We start from the raw sequence: 12,990 nt of genomic DNA, 5'->3' as shown, positions 1-12,990 counted from the left end.
TGGTTTTATAAAATCCATTACTTCTGTTATAATCCATAAATTAGTTACTCCAAATAAAAAACATAATCAGACATTTTTTTCATTTAAACCATTTTTATATAATTCAATTTATAATTTCCCACTATTTATTTATTTCCCACTATTTATATATATATATATTTATATTCTTATCTTTTACATTAAATAAAATTCAATGTGGATTATCCACTCTGCAATGTTTGTTAATTAATTTTTTACAATAGATTTTACATTAAACAGCACTTTTCTATTCTTAAATTCAATGTGAATTATTAATTTTACAATGTTTGTTGGGTTGTAGGGAGCTCTGGGTAGAAGTAGTTTTTCTGTTTTTGTTTTCTGGCAGCTGCACCCAATTTCGGGGTGGACAGAAGCACTGGGTCCTCATCCACCTCCTAAATCTCTCACGTCTGGCTCCTAGTGCCACACCCCGGTACACCGCCTCAGCTGGCGGGCTAAACGGCGTGAGGGGGTGATGTTTACACTGCATCACTGGGCGAATGATCTCCCACGACGGAGTCACCGGCCACCTACCAGCTATGGTTTGGAATAGCAGGGAAGGCAGATCTCTCCAGCCTTTGCAGGACATCTGCCTAGGAGAGGGAAACTCAGATGTCAAACCTACGGCCCGAGGACCTCGCTGTCTCGGTCCCAGCTTGCTAGACCATGGCAGATGAACCCCGGGTTTAAAGGGTGAGGTCAGTTCTGCGCACGCTGCACTTCACTTGAAAGCTCCTCCGCGCAGGCAAGAATAAAATATCCACTTTTCAGAGAAAGGAAGTCTAAGGGATCATGGCGCAGGTTACACCCTCTATTGGTCAGGCAAACCTGCGACAGAGAGACGCCTTTCAGGTGTTGGCTTCATGATCAGGGACTCCATTGCTACCAAGCTTGCCAGCTGGCCACTCTGACCGTATCATCTCAATGCGTCTACCACTCCGTGACCAGCAACATGCCACACTGTTCAGTGTGTATGTCCCAACTCTCCAGGCAGATCCTGCAGACAAAGAGAAGTTTTATTCCGATCTACACAGCCTTCAAGACGTCCCAGCCGATGACAAGATTGTCATCCTTGGCGACTTCAACGCCAGAGTGGTACCCGCGATAGCAGAAGCTCACCTTCCAGAGACACAATGTGGCTTCACAGCCAACCGGGGAACAACAGACATGGTGTTTGTCCTGAGGCAGATTCAGGAGAAGTGCCGGGAACAAAAAGCGCTGTACGTCACCTTTGTGGATCTGACAAAAGCATTCGATACCGTGAGCAGGCAGGGACTTCTGGAAAAGCTAGGCTGCCCACCAAAGTTCCTCACCATGATCGTCCAGCTTGGATAAGTCAGATATAGCAACAACCTCTCGCAGCCCTTCCCTATTGCAAACGGTGTGAAACAGGGTTGTGTTCTTGCACCCACACTGTTCACCATTTTGTTCAGCATGATGCTCCAGCAGACCACAGAGGACCTCGACAACGCTGATGGCGTATACATCCGTTTTCGTCTCGACGGGAGCGTGTTCAACCTGAGGCGTCTGCAGGCCCACACAAAGACCATGGAGCTACTGATCTGGGAGCTGCTATTTGCTGACGATGCCGCCCTCCTTGCTCATACAGAGGCAACTATGCAGCGAATCACGTCCGGTTTTGCAAAAACTGCTCAGATCTTTGGCCTCGAAGTCAGCTTGAAGACGGAAGTTCTGCACCAGCCAGCACCACAAAAAGAGTACCATCCACCAAGCATTTCCATTGAACAAACAGAACAAAAGATTTGTCCACCATTTCAGCTACTTGGGGTACGTGATCCCGTCTGACACCAATACTGACAAAGAAGTTGATAACAGGCTGGCCAAGGCAAACAGTGCATTCAGCAGACTATACGGACGTGTCTGGAACAATAACAACCTCAAAAAAGACACGAAGGTCAGTGTATACAAAGTTGTTGTGCTGACCACTCTCCTGTATGGGTCCTGGGTCATGTACGCCGAGCGTTTCCATCAGCGCTGCCTCCGCACAATCCTCAACATTCGTTGGAGTGACTTCGTTGCCAACACTGAAGTTCTCGAGACAGCAGGGGTCATTAGTATCGAGGCCATGGTCCTCAAGGTACAACTTTGCTGGGCAGGGCACGTCTCCAGGATGTAGAAATACCGCCTACCTAAGATCGTGCTGTATGGGGAATTGCCCTCTGGTCACCGCAACATCGGGGCACCTCGAAAGCGGTACAAAGACTCCTTGATCTCAAGTCCCTTACTGCTTGCTGCATCGATCACCGTTAGTGGGAAACGAAAGCAGCTGATCGCGACTCCTGGCGGCGCACAGTCCATCAGGCCATCTTACTCTTTGAGGATACCCGCAGGGCCAGTATAGAGAACATAAGGAGAAGGAAAAAACGTGTCCCCCCAGCACCCACCCTGGACCAGACCTTTACCTGCAACCGCTGTGGCAGGACCTGCCTGTCAATTCCTCGTCAGCCACCAGCATGCCTGTAGAAGACGTGGATGTCCTTCCTAAATCTTCGTTTGCGAAGCCAAGCCATGATGATGAATGTCTGTTCATTTTTTACAATAAACTTCACATTAAACAACACTTTTCTGTTCTTAAATTCTATTCCTATTCTTACATTCAGTGTGTATTATCCACTATATAATGTTTGTTGATTTTTTTAACAATAAATTTGACATTTAACAACACTTTTCTGTTCTTAAATTCTACATGAATTATACATTTTATAATGTTTATTTTGTTACAATAAATTTTACATTAAACACTTTTTATTCTTAAATTCCGATTATCTATTGTATAATTTGTTAATGCTTTTTTACAATAAATTTGACATTAAATACTGATAAATCACGTATTAGACGTTTAAAGTTTGATGATTATATCTGCGTGCAGAAAAGTCACTCCTTCACCTACTCTGCTATCGGTTTAGTACGGGTCAGTCTGTCTCACTCTCCCTCTGAGGTTCCTCATGTTGTGTGTTTGCATGTTTCATCCTGACACATTCTCACACACACACACACATACTTACATGCTCCACCACAGCAAGAATGTAACGCTCTAGTTAAATTTATCACCTCTCATCAGCTTACCAGAGGTGAATCAAACCACACAGGTCTGCTGAGGACACAAACTACCATCCTGCACACCTCCTGACCTCCAACCTGCCTGACTGGAATTCACCCAGATCTACCCAACAGGGAAGCTCGCTCTTATCCAGCAGCGATCAGTGTACACTAAGGAGTGGCATACGTGTACCACTCATTCTGGTTTCAGCCAGAATCACTATAAGAAAACAGCTTTCTTTAGTTATGTACTTACAGGCAACCAAAACTGCTTGATTATAACTGACCATGTACAGTATAAAATAAATTAACTTCATTCTAAAATACGTTGTAAGCTGGAAACACTGTTTTTTTTTTTCCTCTTCAGAAAAGCTGTTCTCATTCCACACCAAACAAAATCAAATGGTTTGCATGGCCATCCACATCAATTACACAAATCAATACAAGCTCAGGTAGCCTTTATGTGCATCAATAAAGATTACCCGACACAACTATTAAAAACACATCGCGGATTTGGTATGAAAAAAAAAAAAAACATCTAAATGCGATTTGCTTAAATTCAGTGTGGCCTTGTATACATCAACAAAAACAAACGTGAACGAATCATTCACAATAAGATCAGAAATAAAATACGGAATTACTTTTCATTCTAATATCATGCTAACTTTAGAGGGATAGTTCATTGAAAAATTAAATTCTGTCCTTCAAAACCCATAAGACTTTCATTCATCTGCAGAACAAAAACAGCAATATTAAATCCATTTAAAGCCCGATCGGCGCACATATACATGTGCACTTTCCATTTACTTTATCTGTTGTGCTAGTATGTGCATTGCTGAACGTTTATATAAGAATAAAAGCATAAATCATGATGTTCAACAAAGTTATTGCGTCTCTTCAGAATAAAATGCTTGATTAATATGGATAACATTGATGTACCCAAAAATGCGACGTAAAACATACTCCAATGATTTGTTTTATTTACATCCATTTATATTTTTTTACAGTTTGAAGTCTTTATGTACATTTTGAAGCTTTAAATTTTGGTAGTACTGACTTTCAATAGATACACAAAAATGATAGAATATTAAAAATATGCTCATGTTCTGAATATGAATTAAAGTCTTATAGGTTTGGAATGACATAAGGGAATTGAAGCTTCTTTCTGCCACGAGATCAAAAAAATTAAATAAATCCCCCCCTCAGTTCAAAAGTTTTCCCCCGCAATTCCGATAATTTTTTTTCCCACAGAATTGCAAGAAAAAAGAATTGCATGATATAAACAGAACTGCAAGATATAAACAGAGTTGTTGAGAAACGCAGAATTATGAGACATAAAAGCATAATTACAAGATTAAATCCAGAAGAATGAGATACAGAATTATGAGATATAAAGGCAGATCTAAATGCAGAGTTAGGAGATAGATGCAGAATTATGAGATATAAACAACTGCAAGTTTTAAATTCAGAATTGTGAGAAACTCAACTGTGCGATATGAATTCACAATTCTGAGAATTCTGACAAGAAAAGTTAGAATTGCGTGATATAAACAGCATTATGACATTAATGCAGAATTATGAGATATAAAAGCTGAATTGCAAGCTAGAAAATGCAGAGTTGTGAGATGTAAATGCAGAATTATAAGAAAAAGTCAATAATGAGACAAACAGAATTATGAGATATAAACTGAATTGCAAGCTATAAAAGCAGAATTGTGAGATAAACTAAAAGGTCAGAGTTGTGAGAAATTATTTTTTTTACTCTGGCAGAAAAAAAAAAACTTTTTGAGATACATTCTGAGAAAGTCATGGTGTTTGTGCCATCTGTCTGTACAATAAATGTCCATTAGCTTTATAATTGTTTTTTATTTTCTATCTGATGCATTGACATATGAAGTGTCTACATACTTATAATGGCCACTGTGTGTGTGTGTGTGTGTGTGAGCGAGAGAGACAGAGATACTCACTAATTGTCCTGGAGTAGGCGACCGTGAGTCTCTGAGTGCTGCTGTGCCTGGAACGTCCAGAAGAGGCCATTTCATCTGCAGATACTGTCAAACACAACGACAAAACACAGATGAGACACCAACACCGCATTTTAATTCACATCTCTCTATCAAAAGTCAATGGAAAAGTTTGTGCACAAAACAGGTGCAGAAACTTCACCTCAGTGGGTGGCAAAGTCAACCAACACGTTTTGTCAGACCTGTTTACAATAGCACCTTTAAAAACAGAGTGTGTGTCTAGACAGGCCTTGCTGATGACTAACCATGGATGAATGAGTGAAACAAACGTCGAACTGAAAAGAGACTTAACAGAATCTTTCAGCATGAGATCTGCTTCTCAGAGGCTCATAAATAAATTGAACGGTCAGCAGAGAGCAATTCTACTCACAAACACCTGTGTCTGTATTGTGTGTGTGTGTAACGGAGAGAGAGTGAGAGTGTGAAATCTGTGTTTGTCTGAGAATGTGTTCCTCCCAGAGCCCAGCTGTGGGCGACTATCGAGGGAGTGTGTGTGTGTGCGTCTCGTGTAGGGGACAGCTGAGAGGAAATCCCATGGAGAGAGGTGGGAAAACTGGACCGTGGTAAAAACACAGCCACATCTATAAAGCTCAAGTGAATAGCTCTGCACTTTTGACCTCTCCCTGTATCAAGTCAACTAGTGAACAGAGCAAACTTCGTGTGGCCAGGTCGCACGTGGGACAAACAGGTGTGCTGATACTTGCTAACACACAATGTGCTTTTTTTAATAAATGCAGTGGTTGTGTTCAGATCTTCTTGTTTTGCTTCATTTGGTCTTATGGTCATAGCTGAAGTCTCAGTGGAGTTCACTTCAGACATCTGGTTTGTATATCAGTTTTTAACTGCCGGATACAGCAGATTTTCATGTGCATGGATTTCTTAAGGCTGCTCAAGAATTTTAAATTCATTAAAACACATTCAGTTTGAGCTAATATTCTCATAGTAGTATTTGCTGGAGTGTTTGAGCAGAGCGCATTCAAGTCAGCAGGAAATCAAAACTGCCCCGGTTCATTTTCTTAATGCATGCATTTCTAAAACTACACTAAAATAAAACCCCACTAGGTTCTACCACATTGCATGTGGTTATATGCAAAATACAACTGAGGAAAGAAAAAATAAAAAAAACACGAGTTTGTGAAGAACAGCTCACTGTACACTGATTGGATGATGACCTCTCTTAAAATCAAACCAATTGTGTTTCTTAATGCTTATTGGCTAATTATCCATATTGTTAATGCAATCAACATCTGACTCGGTCAAAACAAACTCTCCAGTCCACCTGCTCTGATTAGAAGCACAAATAAATCAATAGTCATTGGGTTTGGCCAAATGTTGTTATTTGCCTTTAATAAACATGATAATTGGATTGAATTAATTGGTGTTTATATTAAGACTTGGATGCAGCTCATGATTGGAAATCCAGCTGGAAAATGCGAGGCTTCGACTGAATTAATGTGAGGTCCAGTCCACTTTTGAACCTTTACATCCTTGACCTTGCTTTCAAACACAACGTTCAGAGGAAGGAAGTTTACACGGCTACGGTTAAAAATGGAAAAAACATTATAGCACAAAAGGAAGAGGGGAGGGAGCGGGAGGACAGAGAGAGATAAAAAAAAAAAAAAAAAAAAACACTTTCAGGAATGAGTTTTGTCTGAACAGGCCAAGGGTATTGTTTCCTGACAGCTGGGGGACTGGGGGGGGGGGGGGGGGGGTCAGAGCGGGCCCCTCATTCCCATCCAAAAGAGAGGAAATTCTTCAGGTTGACATCACTCATCTCCCCCTACTGTCCCTGCCACACTCACACTCACACTCACACACACACACACACACACACACACACACATATATCCCGAAAGCTGATGTTAGGGAAGGAATACTGGGCCCACACAACTGCTAAAGAGAAACAGAAGGCAGCCATTATTACTCTCTTTAGCTGCTCATGTTTTATCCCACTATAGGAATCCAGGCCAAGATATAAACACACACAGATCTACATATTAAGTCATAAGAAGTATTGATAACATGACAATGGCTTCCAGTAAAGAAGCCTAGTTCCAGTAAGGGTCCCTAGATCTGTCTCCCATCATTGCCAGTGCTTTAAAAAGATTTTACATTGTTCAAACATTAAATGCTGCAATCTCAAGCCTAAAAACACATGGTACAGTGAAAGTAAAATTTAAGGACTTACAAATAAATAAAATAAAATAAAACCTTTTTGGAAACTTTAAAACATTTTTAATAAGGATTTTTTTTTGGCCTTTTCTAGTGGCATTTTAAAATGTGTAATGTTACATACACCTTGTTTAAATGTAAAATTTGGTAATTTTGGTCAATTTAAGATTTCTAAAGTAACTTTTTTTAAAATATGTTGAATGAATGAAAGTTATGAATTTTTTTATGTAAGATTTCCATAATTTTCCAATTTTAAATGTGTAATGTTACATTAATATGTCTTTTGAAAAAGCAAAATTTGTTTTGATAATATGTACTGATAAGTATTAAAAATTACCTTTTTAAAAAAAGTTTAAGATTTCTGTAATAGAGAATTTAAAATTCATAATATTACAACCTATCTATCTTTTTTAACTTTAAGAATATATATATAAAATATATATATAAAATAACTAAAAAAAAAAAATATATATATATATATATATATATATATATATATATATATATATATATATATATATATTTTTTTTTTTTTAAATACTTAAGATTTCCAAAGTAACTTTTTCAAATATGCTAAATACATAAATCAATTAAATATTTATGTATTTTTTTTTTTTATGTAAGATTTTCATAATTTTCAAATTTCAAATGTGTAATGTAACAAATACTTAAGAAATTTAAAATTTGATTTCCATAAGTGACTTTCAAATATGTATTAAGTATTAAAAATAAAAACTTTTTTTTTAGTTTAAGTTTAATATTTCCATAATAGAGAGTTTAAAATGTGTCACATTATATCATTTTTTAATTTGTAAAATTCATGTATTTTTATAATTGCCATTTTCATATAATGTTCTGCAGAAAATAATGTGGGGCAGGACTTGATTTAGATTAGATAAAAAAAGTGGAAGGAGGATGTGATGTGTTATTATTCAAAGGACAAAAAGTTGTTTCAGAAATGGAGAAAGTTATCACATTTGGATTAAAGATTATGACAATGTAATGAAAGAATGACAATATACTCACAGGACGGTTTGAGTTTATTTCAGTGACCATGAGGAGGAAAACCTTCACCACTCAACACTCCCGTCTTCAACTAAAATTATTTCTATTCTCATTTTCTGGCTTTTCAGCCATTTTCAACACCTCAGCCTAACACAATTCCCTTGGCCGTTGCACGCTGGCATCCTGTCCATTTGGCACTTCGGCTCTATCCAAACACTGATGCCGACTGCCCCGCTGCTGCGGTCAGGTCCTGGCCTACTAAAACTGTCCTCAAGTTGGCTCAGAGGGTCAGCAGTGAAAAATCACCTCTCTTGCTGATCAGCAGAATTCAGCTCCTAACGACAAGGGTGGTTACAATCGGAAAAGCACTTTGGGCTGAACGAGAATGCAATCATGTAGTAAGTGTTTACAATGACATGAGACTGGAAACACACATAAACTCAATTTGCCAATTAGCTTTTACAGTAGACTTCAGGCGCTGGGCTAATGTGTTGCAGGTGCCCTTGAGTTGTGCTTAAAACAAGACAAAACTGGCATGAGAGAGAGCGAGGAGAAGAGGAGAGGAAAGGAGGAGCACCGCAAACATTTATCAACCACTGCACTGATAACGGCTTCATATCAGGTTTATATTGTCTCATATTCACGCAGCCTTGAGGAAAAACCACATCAATACTATGTAGCAATATGCAGCAGTCACATGCAACAGGCAATGTGTTTATTACACTACAAAAATGTTAAATGAAATGGACAGTTCTGGCTTTAAAATCTGCAACCAGGTGCATTTATATAACCTATATTACATACTAGAAGAACTGATTAGCAATTATAATTTTTTAATATACAATTTAATATTCTGTTGTTTTTTGCTCTGTTAAGCAAGTTGAATTTTACAACCAGCGACAAAAACAAATGCATTTACTAATGTTACAATTATCTTTATTATCATTATCATAATATAATTATATTATTATATGAATTATATAGTTACAGATAACAAATGTAATTTATTACATTTTTAACACAAACTATATTTCAAGGTAGAAGAATTGTTTGTAGTGAGTATATTTTTATTTAATATTATACTACATATCCATGTATTTACTAATGTTGTTATTATTATTATTACTACTGTAAAATGTAAATTTACTAATATCCATTACACAAGCTACATTACAAAGTGAAAGCATTGTTTATAGTGATTATAATTATTAGATATATTTTATATTTAATTTTTATTATACATACATATGAATATATACACACACATATACATACAAAACACATTATATATGTATATATAGGTCTGTAAAGCAAGCTTGAAAAATCTACAAAAATTATCAAATGCATGTACTAATGCTGCAATAATTTGTTTATACATATTAAATATATTTAATATCTATAATGCATGTGTGTATAATATATCACATGAATGTATATACTAACGTTAATATTATAAATGTGATTATTTACTGAATATCTTTGTTAAACTATTACAAGGTGGATTTTTTTTTTATCATTTACATTATCTGTAAAGCAAAATTTTGTTTTATAATCTGCTATATAAAATCAAGTGTATTTATTACTGTTATTGTTATTACAAATATAAGTTGCCTATTTATTGAATATATTTATGCCTTTTAAATCGCACTGCTTTTGCTGACACTGCATTTATTTTAAATCCGAATCAAACATTCCAATGCATTTGGATTCTGGAACATTTTCCACTTTATTAGAGACTATATTGTACTCTATATTCTCTCCAAGCTGCACAGACTCTATGTCGTGGCTCATCCTCATCCTCATCCTACATAGTCTCTCAACTTCAAAACTAGGCCTCACACAGGCCGTCATCCTCCAGCTATCTGATCCATTTCTCTGTCCTCTCTAATTGTCTTCCAGCTCTCTGCCTCGGCCTCCAACGCTCAGAGCGAACATCAGTCGAACGCTCTCCTAATGAGAGGCAGAACACAGATGCGACAAAAGGTGGCAGAGAACATTCCAGAGAAAAGCCAAGCACTGGGCCCTTTGGTTTGGTGAACAGAGAGAATATGGCATATGCTCTTGGGCCCACTAGGTGCCAGCGCCAGAGTCCAATTGTTTGTCTCCTTTCATGGAGAGAGACGCGAACGCGGGGCCAGGAGGCTTTGTCAGCTCGGAGGAGACGAGGCAGCGCTGCCAGGGATGCTGTGAGGCAGATGTGAGGGACATTTGTTACTGAGGGAGAGCACGGCGCCTGCCAAGAGCACCCAAATAGAAGCGGCCTGACAAACTTACAGCTCCGCTGTGGAGGTAATGAGGGGCTGACATGCTTTCAATTGCCCGCTTGAGAACTGTGTCGCTCACTTTACCAAGTTTTTAGGCTAAAAAGTTTAATCTAAAAGCCTGGATGATGATGTTTCACTATTACTATTTAATACTATTAGTTTCTTAATACACATTCCTTAGCAAAGAACATAATTTAAGTTAATTACATTTTTTAAAAATCATTTAATAAATATCAGTTGTGAAATTGAAAAGTGAAAGGCAAGGTTTTTTTTTTTTTTTAAATCGAACATTTCATACAATGGTAATTTACATATAATTATTACAAAGTCAAAAAGTACCTAAGAATTTTTTTTATTATTATAAAAATCTGTTCATTTTATTTAAAGAAATTGATATATTAAATCATAAATTGATTACAAGTGAATGCAAAGTAATTTATAAAAAATCATATAATTTATAAAAAATATACACAAAATAATTCTATTACAAATAAATAGGCTACTATTCTTTTGAAGTTGCAAAGAATCTGGAGGGGAAAATATTGCACAGTTTTCTCGAAAAGAAAAAAAAATATTTAGCAGCAAAATCTGTTTTCAACATTTATAATAAGAAATGTTTCATAATCAAATCAGCATATTAGAATCATTTCTGAAGGATCATGTGGCACTGAAGACTAGAGTAATGATGTTGAAAATTCAGCTTTGGATCAGAAATAAATCACATTTTAAAACATACTAAAATAGAAAACAGTTAAGCCTATGTTAGGCCTATTTTAAATTGAAATATTTCACGATATGACTGTTTTTACTGTATTTTTGATCAAATAAATGCAGACTTGGTGAGCATGAGACTTTCAAAAACTTTAAAATATTTTTGAACATTAGTAACTATTTTTGCACGTTTGTTGCATGTACATGTATTCTTTAATCAAATAATAAACGAACTTGTGACTTTTCAAAAAACAATTAAAAAATATCTTACTGAAACACCAAGTAACCACAATTTTATGGTACAATTACATAATGAAAATGACACATTTTACAGCATAATTTCATTCTGCACAGAAAATGATCTTCATAACCACAGCTGAACTCCACACATGTCCTCCGCACCAGCGGATCATGCCAATCACCCAGCGTGTGGCCTGTATTTAAGACCCCCTGATGAACCCAAACGGGCCTCCCTGTGGCCGGTGTGTTAAAGTGTTAATCACATCTCTCAATCTGAGCAGCCCAGCACAGAAAACACACACACACCGTCCTGCCCCACATGACACCCTATTGTCAGAACATGCCGTCAGCTAAATACTAGTCATTTACACCTACTGTTAGTCCAACCTGACCACACAACCAGCGCTTACCAGAGGCCACACACACAATAGAGGTGAGAACGGCCCGCCTGCTTCAAACCAGGCGCCTTTGTGTTAGTGCGCTGTGGGTAATTAAATAATTATACAAATCATTCTTATGCAAACGAGATACAATCATGCTAATTGGAGGGAGAGATTAACTATCAGTGAAACTGGGCGGACCTGAAGCAGCTCTGGTGAGATCTGACAAGGCATTTTGGGTGCTGATCATCTGGCATTCAAAGACGAGGAAACCCAAGCGGTAAATAAGTGCTCACTGACACAGGTTTACGGTTAATATTAAAATCACTGGTCTAGCTTCACTAGTTTAACTTAGTCAGGATGTCGATAGATCCACATCCCTGAGCCATTTCCCTCGACGGAAACACATTCCCATAGGTAAACGCTGTCACATTAGCGAGTCCGCTCAATAGACAGGTATGTTTGTTTTGGCTGAAGGAGTTGTTTACAGCACGGCTAGACGAAACATTTCAATGAGGCTATTTATTTGAGCTTTTCAGACCATAACAACGTCTGAGGCCATTTTCTTACTCCGTTCGATCGATTTTCCAAACCCCAATTCGATTCCACCCCGTTCTCCCTTCCTCCACAGATCTGTTTTCACATTGTATCATCTGGGTCTGAATTTGAGTATGTAATGCAGTGAAATGGAATTTTCAGTATAACGCGCAACGTCACGGAATTTTGCCAAATTTGAATGAATAAATCAAAAGCAGGGCTGCACGTGTAATTGAATCACCATATGGACTAGTGTATGTGAATATTAAAGAACAAAAAGACTGCTATTGAAATATAAAGTCTGTATGTTCTGTGTGTCTCATCTACTGCACATATTCAGCAACATGAATTTCATCTCCAGAGCTGCTTCGAGAGTCACTTTATGAGTATTTCATTTGATAAAAGCATCGTCAAATAATTGAACAGAAATATCAATTCTACAATAGAATGCACTTCTCAAAGTAATGCAAACAATAATACACAGTGTATTAAAACAGTATTACTATTATTTTGTTAAATCACTTTGTTTGTGAAAAAGAAAGTCGTTTGATTTCATTCGATTACATTTTAAAAGATGAA

The 12,990-nt window shown here is 37.3% G+C and overlaps 1 protein-coding gene across 1 annotated transcript in view; it reads right to left on the bottom strand.

Moving 5' to 3' along the window:
* The window catches only part of LOC306848722 (transcription factor 7-like 1-B), a 55,186-nt gene that overhangs the window by 14,249 nt on the left and 27,947 nt on the right, over nucleotides 1–12,990 (bottom strand). Inside the window, exon 5 of the mRNA XM_079383448.1 lies at nucleotides 5,046–5,129. Within this exon, the coding sequence (XP_079239574.1) occupies nucleotides 5,046–5,129 (84 nt within the window). The remainder of the gene's footprint in view (nucleotides 1–5,045; nucleotides 5,130–12,990) is intronic.

The sequence above is a fragment of the Barbus barbus genome (assembly GCF_936440315.1).
Source record: "Barbus barbus genome assembly, chromosome: 28".
NCBI lineage: Eukaryota > Metazoa > Chordata > Actinopteri > Cypriniformes > Cyprinidae > Barbus > Barbus barbus.
Note: the sequence above shows the minus strand (reverse complement) of the source record. Positions and strands in the feature narration are given on the sequence as shown.